At 37.8% G+C, this 20,251-nt stretch overlaps 4 protein-coding genes and 1 pseudogene across 6 annotated transcripts; 3 read left to right on the top strand and 2 right to left on the bottom strand.

The window, feature by feature from the left end:
- Positions 1-56: 56 nt before the first annotated feature.
- On the top strand, positions 57-2,454 carry LOC104702743 (protein ACCELERATED CELL DEATH 6-like; annotated as a pseudogene). Its single transcript, XR_015561607.1, has 4 exons — positions 57-188; positions 303-907; positions 1,010-1,561; positions 1,766-2,454. The product of XR_015561607.1 is annotated as a protein ACCELERATED CELL DEATH 6-like (transcript).
- Positions 2,455-2,842: 388 nt separating this feature from the next.
- Positions 2,843-6,859, bottom strand: LOC104702417 (uncharacterized). The gene is made up of 4 exons (XM_010418303.3): positions 6,395-6,859; positions 5,950-6,050; positions 3,320-5,715; positions 2,843-3,230 (listed from the first exon to the last, which is right to left on the bottom strand). The coding sequence occupies exon 3, from the start codon at positions 5,619-5,621 to the stop codon at positions 3,348-3,350; it is 2,274 nt and encodes a 757-aa protein (XP_010416605.1). The 5' UTR covers positions 5,622-5,715; positions 5,950-6,050; positions 6,395-6,859; the 3' UTR covers positions 2,843-3,230; positions 3,320-3,347.
- Positions 6,860-7,041: 182 nt separating this feature from the next.
- On the bottom strand, positions 7,042-10,299 carry LOC104702319 (tryptophan--tRNA ligase, cytoplasmic). Of its 2 annotated transcripts, none has more exons than XM_087457189.1 (13): positions 9,929-10,299; positions 9,594-9,828; positions 9,396-9,515; positions 9,128-9,313; positions 8,954-9,005; positions 8,791-8,856; positions 8,606-8,692; positions 8,326-8,422; positions 8,178-8,254; positions 7,883-7,954; positions 7,539-7,607; positions 7,309-7,419; positions 7,042-7,220 (listed from the first exon to the last, which is right to left on the bottom strand). In XM_087457189.1, the coding sequence occupies exons 2-13, from the start codon at positions 9,812-9,814 to the stop codon at positions 7,170-7,172; spliced, it is 1,209 nt and encodes a 402-aa protein (XP_087313315.1). In that variant the 5' UTR covers positions 9,815-9,828; positions 9,929-10,299; the 3' UTR covers positions 7,042-7,169. The 2 variants fall into 2 exon arrangements, with proteins under 2 accessions (XP_087313315.1, XP_010416503.1); XM_010418201.2 differs by having other exon boundaries at positions 8,178-8,258; positions 8,330-8,422.
- A 913-nt stretch (positions 10,300-11,212) lies between these two features.
- On the top strand, positions 11,213-14,300 carry LOC104702233 (AT-hook motif nuclear-localized protein 14). The gene is made up of 6 exons (XM_010418093.3): positions 11,213-11,811; positions 12,214-12,266; positions 12,739-12,870; positions 13,050-13,202; positions 13,335-13,662; positions 13,861-14,300. Exons 1-6 carry the CDS (start codon positions 11,310-11,312, stop codon positions 13,917-13,919), a joined length of 1,227 nt encoding a protein of 408 aa, XP_010416395.1. The 5' UTR covers positions 11,213-11,309; the 3' UTR covers positions 13,920-14,300.
- A 264-nt stretch (positions 14,301-14,564) lies between these two features.
- On the top strand, positions 14,565-17,940 carry LOC104702135 (protein EIN4-like). The gene is made up of 2 exons (XM_010417992.3): positions 14,565-16,946; positions 17,071-17,940. The coding sequence occupies exons 1-2, from the start codon at positions 15,186-15,188 to the stop codon at positions 17,608-17,610; spliced, it is 2,301 nt and encodes a 766-aa protein (XP_010416294.1). The 5' UTR covers positions 14,565-15,185; the 3' UTR covers positions 17,611-17,940.
- The last annotated feature ends 2,311 nt before the right edge of the window (positions 17,941-20,251 follow it).

The following is a 20,251-nucleotide window of genomic DNA, read 5'->3' as shown; positions in this document are numbered from 1 at the left end:
ATATCAAGGATGAGAAAAATAAAAACTGAGGTTCACAAACGTGGACGTAGGGGCGAAGTCAACTAACCCAAACAGATATGAAACGACTTCTACTAAACCAAACAATACCAGAAGACTTGTGGATATGGCAGAAGTCTGAATCTGCTCCTCCTTTCTCTCCTAGAAATCCTCTTCACTTGTAGATTTTGGTAAGTTTATTTGAATCAAGATTCTACATAACTTTCGTGTAACATTCTATGGTCACTAGATAAGATATTCAGATATATATTCTTGATACTTTTACGTACTGTGTTTGGTTGCAGAAGCATGGACTGGATATTGATTAATGCTGCAGCGAAAGGGGACATCCATCTCCTTAATGCTGCAATATTTAACCAATCACAAGTCGAAAAGAGAACGCCACAGAACAACAACGTTCTTCATATTGCAGCTAAGCATCAGAGGTTGGCTTTCGCGGCAGCCATACTTAAACTCTTCCCATCACTCCTCCTTACAGAAAATAACAATGGAGACACACCTCTACACGTGGCAGCTAGTGTCGGTTCCTTTGAAGTTTCGAAACTTCTTGTCAACTCAGCCAATCAAGTAACTTCAGATGTCGAAAGCAATGGAGTAACCGACACACGGAAGCAGCTATTGAGGAGTACTAACAAGCAAAACGATACAGCCTTAAATGTTGCATTGAAGAAGGGACATATCGATGTTGCTAAGTTCTTTGTCGAAGAAGACACAAGATTTCTATGTATGGCCAATAGCAACATAGTATCTCCTTTGTACTTGGCTATTGAAAGAGGGCTTTTCGACTTTGCTGATCATATTTTGGAAGTATCTCATTTGGTCTCCTGTAAAGGTCCTAAAGGCATGAATGCCTTGCACGCTGCTGTGGACTCCGACAGTGTCAGAACTGGTAATATTCAACTTGGTAATGAGTGGATTGGTCATACTATATATATCTTAAGTTGCAACTCACTTTTCAATTTTGGATTCCTAAATTTTTAGTTTTGGTTAGGTTTCTTGAGAAAATTGATGGAGAAAAGACCAGAAATGATCAAAGCAGTTGATGTTATCGGATGGACATCTCTTCGTTATTCGGTATGGCTAGGAAAAACCGAAATAACTCGACTTTTGCTTCAACAAGATAGCTCAGCTGCTTATATATCTGATAAGGAAGGACAATGTCCGCTTCATCTTGCGGCGTCTACTGGTCAAATTGATGCATATAAAGAGCTTGTTCGCACCTGCCCTTACGTTTGGGAACTAGTTGATTGTAAAGGCAGAACATCTCTTCACTCTGCAGTCATATCAGGACAAAGAGGAATCGTTCACTGTATCCTAGAGAAGATGCCTGAGATTTCACTTCATCTGTTGAACGAAAGCGATGTAGATGGAAACACACCTCTCCATCTATCGGTTATTTACAGATGCTACTCCATATTGCTGCTTCTCTTACGTAACAAGCGGGTAGATAAATATGTTATGAACCGTAATCACTTCACAGCTGCAGAACTCTTTTTACTCTCACAAGCAAGAGGTACATAGATCAAGGTTTGGTTTGTTCATAGTCCATAAAAAAAGAATCCTCCTAATTGATGTATGAACATAGAGTCTAGTTACGTCTGTCTCTGTTAGGAGTTGCGCCCGAAACAAAGCTGAAATAGTAACTCACCGCAACACTAGCTGAATAATGAAGATGCTCACAGATTTTTAAGGATTGGTTTTTTCTACTCTTAACAGATGTGTCTTAATTATGGTGTTTCCAGATAAGTTTCACTGCAAAGATACTACAAACAACCGTCTCAGCAACAGAACATAGAGACAAAGAAGAAGCAAGAGAAGGCAGATCGTGAAGTAAGCAGTGCAGAAAATGATGGTGCAATGTATGAGGTTCATCTTCTAGTCGCAGTTCTTGTTGCAACCGTAGCGTTTGCTGCAGCATTCCAGTTACCTGGCGGTTACAAACATGATGGTACACCTGTACTGATGGACGAACCAGGTTTCAAATGTTTCTTGGTATTCGACACAATCGCCTTCTGCTTCTCTGTCACCACAGTCTATTTCTTGTTCTACGCTTCGAGAGACGGGTTTCGTGCCCGCTCTCGATTCCTCTACATGTCTGCTCTGTTAATGGTTGTGTCGCTAATCGCCATGGCGTCTGCCTTCGTATCAGGAATGTATCTGATTTTGTCCAAATCGAGAGGATTAGCCATCATACCTTTCTTAGTAGCTGGCTTCTTCATCTTGCATGGTTTCATTTACTGGTTTCTTGATCCACGAGGCAGCTACGTTCTTGGCCTCGAACGACCTCGCCGATTTTTTAGGAAGCTAGCCTATGGGAATTCAGTGTTTCATAGTTTGGTAAATAAATGAGTTTGTGTGTGTGTGTTGGGGGGGGGGGGGGGGGGGGGAAGGGGGATGACTACGTTTTTTTAGTATACTGAACAGATCGTTTATACCCTTGTGGTTTTTGCATCTTTTCCATTAACTCTCACTCGAGTTTGCGGTAATGTTCCTGTCAGAGAAGTCCACACAAATCAGATATACGAATTCATTTAGGATATTAACCTTATCCTAAAAAAAGCAACGACACTTACAAAGATACAGAGACCAAGCTGTCGTTGCAAATCAAATCGGTTGAGCACAAGTGGTTCTGAAATGTCAGGGATGTATCTAATTTTGTCCAAGTCGAGAGAATTAGCCATCGTACCTTTCTTGATGGCTGGACTCTTCATCTTGCACGGTTTCATCTACTGGTTCCTTGATCCACGCGGCAGCTACGTCCTTGGCCTCGGACGACCTCCCCAGTTTTCCAGGAAATTAGTCTTTGGGAACTCATTGTTTCATATTTTGGTAGAAGACTGATTTTTATTTGAATTGTAATGAAGAAAACACTAGAATTACATAACACTTCGTACCGTGTGATAATAATAATAATCGAGTTCTTTTTTGGTTCAACAAAGCTACATAGAGTACAAAGTAAATGAAAGTACAATCTGACCTCAGGAATTACAGGAAAATAAGAGAGTTTATGCGTAACATTATGCTCAAGCTAAGCATATTAAGTAAGTAAAAAAGGATTCAACAAACAGGCAATGCTCTTCATGTGTTTGTTTCCATCCATCGCCTGAAATCTTGAAATTTCAAAGATTGAAATTTTTACAGTACATAGAACAGAGTGACTCCTGCAGTTTTCGCCTCTGTTCCGATAACTTGCTCAGTCTGCAGTATAGTTCCTGTCCCAAGATAAATCAACAGACAAATCAGATCTGTGAATTCGATTCGGAGGACAGTAACATTATCCTAAAACAGCTAAGAAACTTACAGGTAAGAGATACAGAGTTCGTTGCATATCAAATGGGTGCAGCACAAGTGGTTCTGAAATGTCCGGTCTGGTTACACCGGCTACAATGCACAACCCGCTTCACTCGTCCTCTATCTTCAGCTCGAACACGTCTTTTCCTCGGCCTACCAGGCGGTCTCAGAGACTTTGGAGGATTTATAATAACCTCAAGAGCAGCTTTATTCACGCTTAGATCTCCTTCAGAAAGCTCTCTCCAAAGACTTTTATCTGGAATCGGATGAATCGTCTGAGAATAAGTCTTCCTATAAGTAGCCACAGTGAAACAGCTCTCAGTGAACCTATGAACATTCTGTCTACAAGAAAGAAGAGCCGCGACAGCGTGTGCACAAGGTAAACCGTATAACTGCCAACCCCGACACAGACAACACCGGTTCCTAATATCCACAATGTTGTTTCCTTCATGAGAAATAACTTCAAACTCAGCTTCATTGGCTCGAAGCACCTGATAGGTTCTTGCAAGCTCAAGAGCCTCAGCGACACGCCGCTCAGCTGTTGGGACGAGTATTGAAGTCCACTGCATACTGGTTTCACGCCTTTCGTTAAACCAAGTCATTAGTTGTCTCCTGATGCATTCCATCATCTGAATGATTGGAAGTCCAGATGCTTCAGCGATCCATGAGTTTAAGGATTCAACTATATTTGCGGTTAAATGTCCAAACCTTTGTCCTTCAAAATACGCAGTAGCCCATAACCGAGGAGGGATCCGACGGATCCAGTAAGCTGCATCTTGAGAAACCTCTTCAATTTCGAGTATTTTGGCTTCAAACTCGATCACCGTTAAAGCTTGAGCAGCTTCCCACAGATAATTCACTAACATAGTGTTGTTAAACTCCTTCCGGAAGCTTTCACTCAAATGGCGCATACAAAAACCGTGAAACGCAGTAGGAAAATTCTGTTCAACGCCTTCCACTATTCCCTTTTGTCTATCAGACAAAATCGTGAGTCTTGGCATATTCTCAGTATTGGTTTCAAGAAGATTATGAAGCTCACACAAAAACCACATCCAGTTCTCGTCATTCTCTTCATCTACAATCCCAAACGCCAACGGAAACAAAGCACCATCTCCATCAAATCCAGTAGCGAGAAGCAAAGTACCTAAATACTTGCTCTTCAAATATGTCCTGTCCAACCCAAGAAGTGGTCGACAAGCATTTAGAAACCCATAAATTGAAGCTTGAAACGATATGAAGAGACGCTGAAAGCAATTATCAGCTGGACTTCCATAGACCGAAGCAATGCTTCCCGGATTCGTTCTTTTAACCTGCTCGCAGTATTGAGGAAGTAAGCGATACCCTTCTTCAAAAGATCCACGCATAGTTGCCATGATTCTTTCTTTACCACGCCAAGCTTGTTTGTACGACAAAGTGATTCCGTGAACACGATGTATCTCTTCAAGAATCTCTTTAGGTTTACAATTCGGATTCTCACGAAGCCGTTGCTCAACCGAGGTAGCAACCCACTGAACTGAAGCTTGTTGGTGTCCCAAATGATTTATTCCTCCACAGCTATGGCTTTCATGTATCGTCCTGATAGTGAAAGTTGGAACCCCAGGGAGCTTTGCAGCGTGAACTCTCCATGGACATCCTTCACTCGAACACTTAGCTGTGAAACGAGTTTTGTCAGATTTTATTGTCTGCATTTCGAAATGAAGAGCGATCGCCATATCCCTCAACGCTCTACGGCAACTTTTCACATCTGGAAACTCTTGTCCAACAGTAAGTTGGTAAGTCATGTCAGCAGTAAGAGCTCGGGCTTGAACCGGAGTGCTAACCATAACCATATCACCATGATGATCAATTTCAAGTTCATGACTTGAGTCAACGGCTAGTTCAAGATTGTCATCTAGTTCATGGTTTTCCCCAACCACCAACTGGTTATTATTATCAGACAATGAAAAGTCATGATGGTTTTGCGTGGAAAGAACCAGGTCGGGATCAACATCGTCGTGTCCAGGCTTTTGATCAACCGAGATTTCATTCTCGTTCATATAGTCGTGATGATGTTGATGATGATGATGATCCTCTCCATCCTGATCTTCGCCATTTCCTAAGCCTAGCTCATGATCATCATGAGGGTGTCCTAAATCAATTTCATGATCATGATGACCATGTCCTAAATCCATATTGTGACCTTGCCCTAACTCCACATCATGGTTTTGACCAAGCCCTAGACTGTGGTTGTTGTGACCAAGCACCAAAGATTGACCTTGACCAATACCACCGATATTACGATTCTGTCCAAGCATTAAATCACGATTCGCCATTGCTGAAGCAAATCTCTTTTTTAAACAAACACACTGCTTCAAAACAACCCAACTCGTCTAAAAAAAGAAACTAATTCTCTCGCTCTATAAGTACCTGTATTAACAAAACGCTCTATCAGTACAATTAAACACGAGAACATATATATACCAACTCAAAAAGACGTAAGAAGAATGATGCAACCGAAGTAAAAACAAAAAAAAGGTCCAGAAAAGGCAAAAGATATTGAAAGCGACTAGTGACCGCAAGTTATGATTCAGATTTCCACGATAGAGACCAAAGTATCAATATGAAGTGAAATGTAACAAACATAAACATTTAAAGACTTACAGAGAGAAAACGGAAATGGTCATCATATAGCTTAATTGTCTGCATCCTCAACGAAAAAAGACAGTAACTTACTCTTCTTCAGACAGATCGGAAGATGGGAGCTACAAAAAGCAGAGTTAATAAAAAAAAAAAAAAAAACTAACGTGAGTGAACAAAATATTGACAGAGACGAGTAAAAGTAGGCAAAAAAAGACACGACTTTTACGTTGTCCAAATCTCAAAATCGACACTATTCAAATTCAATCTCTCTATAGTAAGCACAAATTCGAAATTCGACAAAGTTGTGTAAGTCAAAAACGAGATCTTTAATCAGCTAAAATGAATTTTACTCAAAGATCTGAGCTCATCAGAAGAAAAAGAAAAAAAAAAAAAAACACAACCAGGAAGAGAAAGAAATACAAAAATAAAAAAATCGAAACTTTAGCTACAAAACTAGAGAACTCACTTGAATCAGATTCTGGGTATCAACCAATAACAGCGAGAAAGACCTAAACCAAGGCCACGGATCCGAAATCTAGGGATACGAGGAAGAAACTGGAGGAAGGAGCCGTTAGAGAAGTGATTTTGGCGGGTAAAAAAAAAAGAGAATCGAGGGAAGAAATCGGGGAAGGAGGAGGGGCAAACACGGAGAAGAAGATTGAGAAAGGGTCGGATTGGGAATTTACAGAAGGGGCAGAAGCGGCAGAGACTTTTTAGGTTTCCTCCTCGACTCTGCTTGATGATGCCTTATTTACACGTTGCCTTCTTCTTCCTTCGAGGCCTTTTTTGTCTTTTTCGTTTTTTATCTGTCTCTCGTTGCCCTTCCCGTTTCCTACTATTTACGGACTTGCCCCCCTCCCCTCCTACATAGATTTTATAAGTCCAACACTTGTACACTACTTAGCAATTGGAGTTTTATAAGTTAAGCACAAAGAAGGCCCAACTCACTCAGAAAACCTATTTATTGATTTTGGATTTCACTATACCTCCAAAAATGACTATTTCTATTTAATTTTGTTAGATATGTTTATAAATAAATTAACATTTCTATTTAGATTTCTGATTTTAAATTTAATATTTTTTATTTTATTTTTAGTCTAATAGATCTTGTTATATGTAATAAAAGTATGCATATAAATCATTTTCGAATTTGTTTTTTTTTTATATAATAAATGTAAAAAGCTAAGAAAAATGCAAGTAGCAAAAGTATGGTTCAATTCATCCTTGGTTTCTGAGTGCTTCTATTCGAACATGCTTGGGAGAGGTCTCACGGCCATGAACGCATCCACCATCTGGTTAATACAAAATTGATGAGTCAGTACAAATGTTATTTGAATCTTGATGGTTGATGAGACCAACTAATTTTAGCACATCTTTTACCTCATCGGTAACAGCAGCTCGAGACCTGCGGTGTCTCTCCACCATTTCTGTCAACACTTCAGTAAGTCTCTTTTTCACTTCACCCGTTAGCATTCTTCCTTCTCCATACTCCTGTAACAGTACAATCAATGTGTTTTTACTTTTTTCAGAGAAATCCACAATACACACATTTTTCCTTCTCTCTAATGATCTGGATAACAAGCTATCCACAAGTGTAATAATGTAATTACCTTTTTTATGTGTTCTAGTTCGGAATCATCTTCGAGGAAGAAACTCAGATACTTGACGGGTATGTCTACCTGTAAAAGGAACAAGGGAGATTATACCCCAAAAAAGACAAGTATAGCAGAGTCGTTTCCTAGTCAATTAGTTTTTGGCAAGTCCTTCAATATTCCCGTCTGAGTTAGGGTTTAGTTTTTGTAGGGTTGATAGTACTCTTGAGGAACACAATCATAAACAAAGTGAAGCTTCATCCTTAATTTTTTTAACTGGATATGACCTTGTAAGGAACACATTTGAGAGGTGCCACTACCTAATACAGATAAGGGAAGAGGAGGAAACAAGAATTTGGTACCTCAAGATTTGCTCCAAGTTCTCTGTGCTTCTCGACGGAGTCTTGCCCACCACTAAACGCATATCTGTTTATCTGCATATGGAACCACACCAAGTTTAGATACTGGAAGCAATTATCTGATTTCATTATTAGGACTGGTATTTAATGTTCTGTAACGTCTCTAAGATGCCGTTACACCAGCAAAGTGGCTAGTTTTCTCAAAAGATAAAACGAGTGGAAGGACTTGAGTAGCAACCAATCTAGACAATGAATGAGGCTAAAAGATGGGAAGAAGAAAACAAATAATAGAATTTACCTTGTTTTTAATGTCTTTCGCGGTATCAGTCACATAGATAGCAGAATTTGGATCACTAGCAGACATTTTTCCATTCTCTCCCTGCGTAAAGTGATATAAGACATTTAGTTGTGGGAAGCAAGAAAGTGTAATGTGCTTAAGAAAGAACTTGCCTGTAGAGCAGGAAAAAATGACGACTCAATCAGGGCAGGCTTGCTATAGCCTAACCGGGGTGCAACATCACGAGTCATTCTAAAATAAGGATCCTGAACAAAACCAAACGCAAAGATTGGTTATATATACAAATGTGATACATGGAAAACATAGAAGAGACTGATAATGGATGGAAGTATGCTTAGGCTCGCAGTTACAGACATTTTTACACCATTTGAGAACTTATTTATCTTCAAACAAGCAATCCGGTTAATATAAAAAGTTAGACAGCACACCTGGTCAATAGCACAAGGAATCAAGCAGCGGAGATTGTCCTTGCCAGGGAACAGATGCGGGAAAGAGCTAGGGAAAGATGGCACTGCCTGTAAATAAATATGGAAAACAACTATCCAATTTAAATATGACAGTATATATGCATTGGAATACATTACATATACTCACACCAACAAAAAAATCATACCTGCACAGGAGGGAAACTCAGTTTCCCGATATGATCTTCACCAGAAAAGCCAAAGATTCCCATAGCCTAACAAAGAATGAGATATACAAATGAAAATCACGAACACAAAGCAGCTAGCCGCATTTTGAATTTTGAAATTCAAGGAGATCGAAAGTAAAGTCACCTTATTAAGTGTGACGCACTTGGAAACCTTCACCATATTTTTATAGAAAGCGCTACACACAAAGTTTTTGCAACTCATTAAAGCCAGAGAAAATGTGATATATAAATCAAAATCAAGACCTAGATAGGGCAAGAGCAATGCTAGTTTTTTTCCAGAGATTCGAATGTGACTTACCCACCAACATAGTCAAAGTCAGAGAAAATGAACGTCTTTGTTACGTCAAATCCACAAGCTATGATATCTTTCGCATTTTCTCTGGCAAGTCTTTGACTTTCCTCCACCGATAAGTTCTTCCACATGCATTTTTCATCATCCGTGAGTTGTATAACAAGGGGAACCTTGAAAGCTTCTTGCAAGTATCTGTAATGACAATCAAAATCATCAAAACCATCCTCTCATTGATCACACTACCATATAAATAGCTCCAAGATCTCTCACTTACTTGGTAAACATGAAAGGAATCAAATGCCCTAAATGCAAAGCTTCTGATGAAGGCCCTCTTCCAGTGTAGAGATAAAACTTGTCTCCTTTCTCATAGGCGTCCAAAATCTCATTGAAATCCCTATAAACCCTCACACAATGAAACCATCAATAACAAGACTTTCTACACAATTCATAAATAAATAAGTGAATTTCGAACCGATGGGCGAAGAAGACACCACGGCGGAGGAACACGTGTGGTTGACGAGAAGTAAGTCTCTGAACACGATCAATCAACGACTCGTCAAGCCTCTGGCAACCAAATTTGTCAATAAGCTTGTCGTAATCGATCTTTCCACCGTCTTTTGCGGATACTTCCCATGGATTCACCACCTGCTCCGAAGATTCAGACTCTCTCTCATCCTTCTTATCCACCTCCATCGCAACAAAAAAAACTAGAAGAGAGAAAGAAGTTCAGATTCGATGGATCCAAAATTCTTAATGCAACTCATCTTTTGATTAATAAACAAGAGCTGAAGGACATTGAAGTAGTACCTATGGATTATCCGGTGATAAGACGGCCGTGGAGATGCGGCGGCGGTTTTGCGACTGGGAGAGTTAGTAGTGGGCGAAGAAGGAAACGACTCAACGAGGTTTAAATCATATGTATATTACTGTTTAGGATCAGAGTCCTTTTGTTTTTGTCAATTGTGCTCTCAAGTTTTAGATATGACAAATACCCCCTAATCTCCAGGCCAAATTTTAATATTTTATTGTCAATTGCACCTTTATTTTGAAAAGTAATAAATAACCTCCTGTACAAAACAAAACTCAAAATATTTATAAAAAATTGACAACTATATCACTAATCAAAAACTCTAACGCCATGATTTCATTTTTTCATTACAAGTTCATTCATTGTTCTTGAATAATCTTTCCACATAGTCTATAAATAAGATGTTATCCTATCATAGATTTTTCAAGCATAAATCCAATAGCTGATTGAAGTAGCCAATAAGATAGGTGTTAGCATATTCGCATAAAGGGGTGCTTCTTCCTTAGTCAATACAAGACTTGAAGATGCATTTAAAAATCTGTAAAGGCCGAAGAGTATATATGAAGTCAACTAGTGTGGTAGCTACAGGAGTATTAAAGAGTAACATGTGTTGCTTTTATAATCTGTTTTCTTTTTTTCTTCTTTTATTTGGTTAGTTGCTTGTTGAGGAAGCCAGTGAATAGGTGTGTCGTATTTGTGGCCAAACCAGGATTGAGGAAGCCTAGTATTTGTGATTGAGAAATGTGGAATGGAACCGGTATTGATTAGTGAGATTAAAAAGCCATTGGTTGAATACGACTTTTTGACAAGGGGAAGTTGAAAAAGGAGTACAATCTCTTTTTTGCAACACCCTCATTGACTTTATCGTGCTTCTTCTTTGTTTATCATTCAAATCCTAAATTTGAAGATGATGAATCCTAAAATGTCACGCAGCATGCATACTAAAACAGTAAAACCAATACACACAGTACCAATAACCAAATTTATAATCTAGTAAAGGTATACATTTAAGAAATATTCTGACGTGTGCTAAATGACTAAAGAAAACTCAAAAGGTGATCGTTCGTTTACCTCTGAGAAAAATTAAAATTTTTCTGTTTCCTCGAAAGGCAAAAAAAAAAACAAATAAAAAAGGGAGAAAACGAAGAGATCCTTTTATTAATAATTAATAAGATATATATACAAGTCAAAAAAAAACACGGAAGTCAAATCTAAATCTAACGGTTGAGATTCTATCTCATCATCTTCCTTTTAAATAAAATAAAAACCCTAAAAGAAAAAGAAAAATTTGGAAAAAGGAAAAAAAGAAATAAAAAATCCCTAATTCTCTCTCTCTCTCTAAGAATTTTTATTTTGTTTGTTTTCTCTTTCTAAAAAGGAATGGAACCTAACGAAAGCCACCATCATCACCACCAACAACAACAACAGCAGCAGCAGCACCATCAACATCACCATCTCCATCAACAGCAACTGCAGCAACAACGACTCAGTTCTCCTTACTTCCACCACCAACTACAGCTCCACCACCATCCAACCACCGTAGCAACCACTGCTTCTACCGGAAACGCGGTTCCATCTTCCAACAATGGGCTTTTCCCGCCGCAGCCACAGCCGCTACATCCTAATGATGTTTCTTCCTCAATTTCGGTTTACCCTCATTCAGTTCCGTCCTCCGCTGTGACGGCACCGATGGAGCCGTTAAAGAGGAAGAGAGGTCGACCGAGGAAGTATGTGACGCCTGAACAAGCCCTAGCGGCTAAGAAAATGGCGTCTTCTGCGAGCAGTTCCTCTGCTAAAGAGAGGAGAGAGCGAGCTGCTCTTGCCGGAGGTACGGCATCGTCCAATTCCGGCTCATCCAAGAAACCTCTGCTTGGTTCTGTCGGTGGGTTCACTCAAAAGCCCTTTTCTTTGTTTTCAATCGAATTGAGATGAAAAGTGTCCAACTTTGTAGTCAATTTCTTAAATTTTTGATACTTTTAGCTTGCAAAATTCGTAGGTATGATTTGAGACGTAATTGCCTTGAATTAGTATTTACGTAACTCTGTAAAATTCATCTTTTAAAAGTTTACATCTTGAATTTCATATCAGAGCACAAACCTTTTTAACACTTCAGGTGAGGGTGTGGATTTGTATAGTTTTATCAATTTTGTTGAATTTGTTTATCTAGTCGATGGCCTTCTGTTTCTTTTCAGATAGCATTAAGTAATCTTATCAAGTGATCCTTCTGTGATATTCTGGAATTTGTGTTATACTCTGAGCTTCACAAGAAGTTACTTTGGTGCAGGGAAAACTGGGCAAAGCTTTACTCCGCATATCGTTAATATAGCTCCTGGTGAGGTATGTTATCTTCTTGTACACTCAAGATCCTTACATGTCTATGATTAAGAACTTGAAAATATAAGAACACCTTTCTTATTAGATTTAGAAAACTCTCTCAAAAACTAAATCTCTCTTTCTCTCAAGTCTTATGGAACACCTCTCCATAGGCTCCTTTATTTATAGGTTTTAACTTTTCCTAAACCTATTAGAATTAACATATTACAACTTATTGATAATAGGAACTTTTCCTTTTTCTTAATCTATCTCTTTTGGCAACTTCCTAGGAGATAGCTTCTTCCTCAAGTTGGAATTATCCAACAACATGTTATAGATTTTGTTGGTGTATATCTAGCCTTCATTCAAATCTAATGTTGAAGTGATTCTACTAGAAGCCCGTCTATGATAATATATACTATTTTCCTCATTGATTCTAATGCAAATTGGAGAGTAATCTTCACGCTTTTAAATTTTCTTTGGGTGAATTTGACAGGATGTGGCTCAGAAGATTATGCTTTTCGCAAACCAAAGCAAGCATGAACTATGCGTTCTTTCTGCATCAGGCACCATCTCTAATGTATCCTTGCGCCAACCGGCTACATCAGGAGGCAACGTATCATATGAGGTGATTTTCTCTTGCCGTAAATTTGAAGTACTCAGTCTCGCTTCTTTGTTGTTTCTTCACAGAGACGAGATGAAGTCGGCATGCTGATAAAGCTAAAATGATTTCAGTTCAGATACTTTCTTTTAAGCTTGCATTATCATTGTTAGTCTTGCTTCAGAATTCCCAACTACTTTTTTCAGGGTCAGTATGAGATTCTCTCACTATCCGGATCATATATCCGGACAGAACAAGGTGGTAAAACCGGTGGCCTTAGCGCTTCTTTATCTGGTTCAGATGGTCAGATCGTCGGTGGAGCGGTTGGGAACCAGTTCACAGCTGCTGGCCCGGTTCAGGTACAATTCCATGTATCATTATTGCAACTTTGCAGTCTCTATGTGTTAATGTTTCCAACCATCATTCAAAATTGACCATTGCCTAGTATAAGTAGGACTTCGATTGATCGCTTTAGATCTGTGCAAATGCAGGTGATTCTTGGTACGTTTCAGCTTGATAGACAGAAGGATGCTGTCGGGAGTGGTGGGAAAGGGGATGGCGGAAATCGGTTAACTTCTCCCGCTAGCACTGGACCGATGCTTGACATGGGTTTCCGTCCTGGTATGGAACCTACGGGAAGAAATCCAATGCGGGGACACGATGAGCATCATCATCATCATCAAACTGGTTTAGGTGGATCTCATCATTTGATGATGCAGGCGCCGCAGGGAATGCACATGACACACATCCGTTCTGAATGGGGCAGAGGAGGCCACAGCGGTCATGATGGTAGAGGCGGTGGCGGGTATGACTTATCAGGTAAAAAAAACTTAAAACTTTCTTAGAAGATGTTTGTCATCTCCATCAAAGGTCAAACCTTTAAATTGAAACAACAACAAATCACAATTGCAATGGAGATGGTTATAATACTAAAGTACTGCTAGAGTAGAGATCAAGCTTTTCTCCTTTGGGCTATGAGTATGACTTGAAACCCTTATGGATGTAATCTATTTGCAGGAAGGTTAGGACATGAGTCATCGGAGAATGGAGATTATGAGCAGCAAATACCTGATTAGCACTGAGCTTCCAGAGACTACGACTGTAGGGTTTAGATCCAAAGTAGAAACCGAAGGCAAAAGCAAAGAATCTGAACTGATAGAAGACTTATAAGACAGAAACTTGTCTTTAATGGTTTTCATCAGAGATAAGTTGAGAGATGGTGCTTTTGTTCTTCTTGGTTCGGTGTAATTTATAAACTCCACATCCCCATTTTTCTTTCAGTAACGATTCTGGTTCTCTTTTCACATCATTCCTTTTTCTTTTCCTATATATATATCTCTTTTTTTGGTTTTTTTTCTTCTTTTGTTAGTAAAAAAGGAAATGCTCTTTTATGAATACACATACATTTTGTTTCCACTTTTGTTTAATAATTCATAACCTATAAACGGTTCGTCCTAGATCTATTTGGACAATAACAATAACTAATTTGGTGTGTAACCTTACTTGGCAAATTAAATTTATTTTCTTTAATATTGATCAAACTGTTACCACTGTAAAGCTCTTTAGTACTTTTTTTTTTTTTTTTTCATGGCTCACACAAGTGTGATAATTACATTTGTCAACTTGTATTTTGTTTCTTTACGAGTCGATATATTGTTAAAGTCAAAAAATTTACTGTTAAAAATTATACTAGCTTTTATGGCCAATTTAATTGAAAAATTAAGCAACTCTGCGGAAATTGCTTAAGCTAAAAGTTTGCTGCTTTTGTCTTATAATAAAACTTTGAATAATGTTGACTCAAGTCTGAAATCTCCCGGAAAAGATCTGCCAACCCACCGGACCGCAACTTGGTTTCTTCTCTTTTTTTGTTTCCTCAATCGGTTCTGTTTTTCTCCTCTTCTGTACAAAACAAAAGATTTCAGATTGACTCGATTTCGTTGATCAAAATCATGTTTCATTAAGACGGGTCTTCCTTATTTCTCCTTCTAGATTCGAAAGGTGTGTTCTTTTCTTTTTAATTCTATTGGCTTCAATCTTGGTTTTATTTCTCTGATTACCCCTCCTCTGTAAATTTTAACGGAAAAGAAAAAAAAAAATCTCAAGTCGGTTTCTTTTGTCACTACGAGTATCGAGGAACATAGATCTTGATGCGTTTTCTTCTTCTGGGTATGCGTGTTTGGAGTTGTTTAATCCCATTGGTGTCTACACGTTGTGGAAATCTATGAATACGAAGTCGGTTATTATCAATTGGTTCATTTGGATCTCAACAACTTGTTTAGAGAGCATAAAGGCTGTGAGGGCTGGAGATTCGATTAGGGTTTAGTGAGAGATTGGATCAAAAGATGTTAAGATCTTTAGGTCTTGGATTGCTTTTGTTTGCTCTTCTTGCTCTTGTTTCTGGTGATAACGATTACGTGAGCTGTAACTGTGATGACGAAGGTTTCTTGAGTGTCCACACCATCCTAGAATGTCAAAGAGTGAGTGATCTCTTGATCGCCATTGCGTATTTCTCAATACCACTCGAGCTTCTCTACTTCATTAGCTTCTCCAACGTTCCTTTCAAATGGGTTCTTGTTCAGTTCATTGCCTTTATCGTCCTCTGTGGGATGACTCATTTGCTTAACGCTTGGACGTATTACGGACCGCATTCTTTCCAGCTCATGTTATGGCTCACCATCTTCAAATTCCTCACGGCGCTTGTCTCTTGCGCCACGGCCATCACGCTCTTGACTTTGATCCCGTTGTTGTTGAAATGGAAAGTGAGAGAGCTTTACTTGAAGCAGAATGTGTTGGAACTTAACGAAGAGGTTGGACTGATGAAGAAACAAAAGGAAATGAGTGTGCAGGTGAGAATGCTTACTCGTGAAATCAGGAAATCGCTAGATAAGCATATGATCCTGCGGACTACTCTCGTCGAGCTATCCAAGATTCTTGATCTACAGAACTCTGCTGTTTGGATGCCTAACGAGAACAGAACCGAGATGCATTTGACTCATGAGCTAAGGGCGAATCCCATGAGGAGTTTCAGGGTTATCCCGATTAATGATCCTGATGTTGTTCAGGTTAGGGAGACTAAAGTTGTGACCATTCTGAGGAAAAAATCTGTTCTTGCAGTTGAGAGTAGTGGTTGCGGGGGTTCGGAAGAGTTTGGTCCGGTTGCTGCAGTTCGTATGCCAATGCTTCACGGATTGAATTTTAAAGGAGGAACTCCCGAGTTTGTTGATACTCCTTATGCTATAATGGTTTTGGTACTTCCGAGTGCGAATTCACGGGTTTGGACTGATAAAGAGATTGAAATAGCTGAAGTTGTTGCTGATCAAGTAGCGGTTGCTATCTCTCATGCATCGGTTCTTGAAGAATCACAGTTAATGAGAGAAAAACTCGGTATTCAAAACCGAGCTTTGCTTCGAGCTAAACAGAACGCGATGATGGCTAGTCAAGCAAGGAACACTTGCCAGAAAGTGATGAGTCATGGAATGAGGAGACCAATGCACACTATCCTCGGTCTCCTCTCCATGTTTCAGTCAGAAAGTATGAGTCTTGACCAGAAGATCATTGTTGATGCGCTCATGAAAACAAGCACTGTTCTCTCGGCTCTTATCAATGACGTGATTGACATCTCGCCTAAAGATAACGGGAAATCTGCATTAGAGGTAAAACGGTTTCAGCTACATTCTTTGATAAGAGAAGCCGCTTGCGTCGCGAAATGCTTGAGCGTTTACAAAGGCTACGGTTTTGAGATGGATGTTCAAACGCGTTTGCCTAATTTAGTTGTGGGAGATGAGAAGAGAACATTTCAGCTTGTGATGTACATGCTTGGTTATATCTTGGATATGACTGATGGAGGCAAAACCGTTACATTCAGGGTTATCTCTGAAGGTACTGGTAGTAGTCAGGACAAGAGCAAAAGAGAGACTGGAATGTGGAAGTCGCATATGTCGGATGATTCGCTCGGTGTGAAATTTGAAGTTGAGATTAATGAGATTCAGAATCCTCCATTGGATGGTTCGGCTATGGCGATGAGGCATATTCCGAACAGAAGGTACCATAGCAATGGCATTAAGGAAGGCTTGAGCTTAGGCATGTGTAGAAAACTTGCACAGGTTAGTGATCTCATCAAATCTCTGTGTTCTGCTGTTCTTTTTGGTTTATCTCAATGAGAAAATTTGTATATTAGAGAGATTTTAATTACAGTCTGTGTATGTGATTTTTGAAATTTGTCTGCAGATGATGCAAGGAAACATATGGATATCACCTAAATCACATGGACAAACACAGAGTATGCAACTAGTTTTGCGGTTTCAGACAAGACCTTCGATTAGGAGATCAATCTTAGCAGGAAATGCTACTGAGCTTCAACATCCGAATTCAAATTCTATTCTTCGTGGTCTGAGAATCACTCTAGCAGACGATGACGATGTGAACAGAACTGTAACCAAGAGACTTCTTGAGAAACTCGGATGTGAAGTGACTGCTGTCTCGTCTGGTTTTGAGTGTTTGAGTGCCTTGTCAAATGTGGAAATGTCGTATAGAGTTATAATTTTGGATCTGCAGATGCCGGAGATGGATGGTTTCGAAGTAGCAATAAAGATAAGGAAGTTTTGTGGACATCATTGGCCATTGATTATAGCTTTGACTGCAAGTGCTGAAGATCATGTTAGGGAAAGATGTTTGCAAATGGGGATGAATGGTATGATTCAGAAGCCGGTTCTTTTGCATGTTATGGCTTCTGAGCTTAGACGAGCTTTGCAGAGCGCAAGCGAGTGAAGCCTAGCTCAGAGAAGAAAGCAGAAACCAAGAATCAAGAATCTTGAAATGAATCAAGAATTCGAGAATCAGAAATTTGATGAAATCAAGAAATGAAGAAGAAAGCAGAGTGAGGATTCGTTGAAGATCTGACGCGTAGGGGACCTCTTTGGGGAAGTGTTTTTTTTGTTGTTGTTGTCTCGTTTCTACGGTGATGAGAATTGAGTCAGTTCTCTTTTTAGCCTAGTATTGGAGATCGGTTGGTTCGAAACTATTTATGACTTCGCATTTTAAGCGGAAAAATAACATAGTTTTATTAGATTTAATAATAATTAATTTATAGTTTAGTCAGTAATTCTCTTCAAACAAAAAAACACTTTAGTCCTCAGTAATTCTTTATTTTTTAAAAAAAAAATTGTACAAGATCTTTTCCAGCTCGCTGTTAAATTGATAATATGTTGTCAAAATTCATCGTTTTTATTCCTCTACTGCTTTAACTTTTTAATCCTTGTTAATTGGAATGTTTCAAGCATTCCACACTACAAAGATACTGGACCTTATTTTATCAACGAAATATAAATAAATCTTTCATATATTAAATTGAATTTAATAACTCTTCAACTTTAGTCAATGTAAATTGATAGTAATTCTTTATTGACAAATTATTAGTTTGGAGTTTTAGACTCAGTTCTTGGACCAGACCACCACAACAAGCGTTTGATTATTAAATGTTAACTAAGTACCGTATATTTTGTATTTCTTTTTCTTATACGAATACCGAAGTTAGTGTTATTTAATGCTTTGTGTAGGCTTAAACACAAACATCACGTAACGCTATAAATTAGTATATTATTTCGACATATGTGATGTTCGATTTTTTTTTAAATGTATAATAAGGACTGGATGATATAAACAAATACGCAACTACAAAAAATTTCCACATTCCAACTTAGTTAAGAGTTAAGACATTCAGTTTTCGTTTCTTACAAATAATTGACCAAAAAAAAAATCGGAAAAAGAAAAATCTATGTTAGTTGATAAAACATCATTCATGTACGTTGTAATAAATTAATGTTAAAAGAAAAATAAAAAAACGGCATATGTTGTATATAGACAGTAAAAGACATAAGTTATCATTATTATTATTATCTTTTTTTTTTAACATCAGAGATAAGTTATTTATCTCTATTCTCGACCATGTTATTCTGTACTCGAATACAAAGAAAAGAAAAAATATAATTCTCATTTTCTGTTGGTATACTATAAGTATTAATATACTAAATGCATATATAAACGCATCATCAATGTGTTGTCCAAAAAAAAAAAACGCATCATCAATGAATGTTATTTTAAGTGAGGACCATCTCTACTATATATTTATGTTTGATGAGTACCTCGGCGTCCTAATTTTAAAAAATCTTTTTATTTTATAGTTTTTTAGGACCCCTAAGCAATGCTTTATCTTGTGGTCTTTGTTATGCTTTTAATAATGCTCGTTTATGGATTCCTTTTCAAAGTATTATTTGTTAATTGCTCTAGTTTTAGACTTTTTCTAATTAATTATTCTTGTCTTTTGAGTGCGGTTTAGGGCTTCCTTTTCAATAAAATATCACAAGGAACATATGATTTAATTTTTAGGGGCCGGGTCATTGTATATATCACAAGGAACACTTTTTCCGAATTTCTATAGAATTTTTAAATTACTAACAAATTAAACATTAGAATCAGGTTTGCTCATTTGATAAATATATAGATACTATGTAAATTAAGTTAACTTCATAATTTGGAACAAAGTGCTGACTTTGTTGTTGGATATGGCTCTATGCCTAAAAAACAACTTATATATGTACTTTTTGTCACACCTAATTGATATAAAAAAAAATAGTTAATTTTCGCATAGATAGAACATAATTAACGATCCCTATATACTACTTAATTATAAGAAATTAAATTCAGAAGGTGAGTATAGTATTTTGTGTTGTTTACTCTGCTTGACTAGTTGGGTATATATGATCTAAATTAAAAAAGTGATTTTTGAATTATATATTTACATTCATACAGGATACTAATATGAATAATGCAAAATTTAAAAGCACTTCTCTAATCATGTTTAGTATTATGCATATCTGCCCGAGAAAGTACGGATATGAATAAATAATTAACAAGTCCATTAGGGTTTGCGTTTTGCAAGAGGAACCCATGTGGTACCATGTGAATAGGTACTCCTCTATTCTCATACCTTTGTTTATGATTTTTGATTAAAAGATGGTCAAGAAAGCCTAGAAAATTGTTAAAATGACGACACTTATAAGCTGACAATTACAAGAGGTATCTTATTATATAGAACACTTGTATTAAGAAATAAATTTGGTATATTAATTGCATTAATGGACTCGCAGTACTATGCCATGAAAACATGTACATATATCTATATAACAAATAAGTTTTGCAGTCGATTGATTTAGTTATTTTAGTTGAAGCTGACTACCGCTTCTTTGTATATATTTGACCGTTGCAGAATGCAGATCATTCACAAAACCATTATAAATCCAATATTGTTAGGTTTCAGTCCAAACGATTTGATTTTCCAAAAGACACATGCATCTATAGGCAAAATATTTTATTTTCATTTCAAATAGATATATAACTTAAATAAATTAGG

The sequence above is a fragment of the Camelina sativa genome, chromosome 1 (genome assembly GCF_030686135.1).
Source record: "Camelina sativa cultivar CO46 ecotype springtype chromosome 1, ASM3068613v1".
Taxonomy (NCBI): Eukaryota; Viridiplantae; Streptophyta; class Magnoliopsida; order Brassicales; family Brassicaceae; genus Camelina; species Camelina sativa.
Note: the sequence above shows the minus strand (reverse complement) of the source record. Positions and strands in the feature narration are given on the sequence as shown.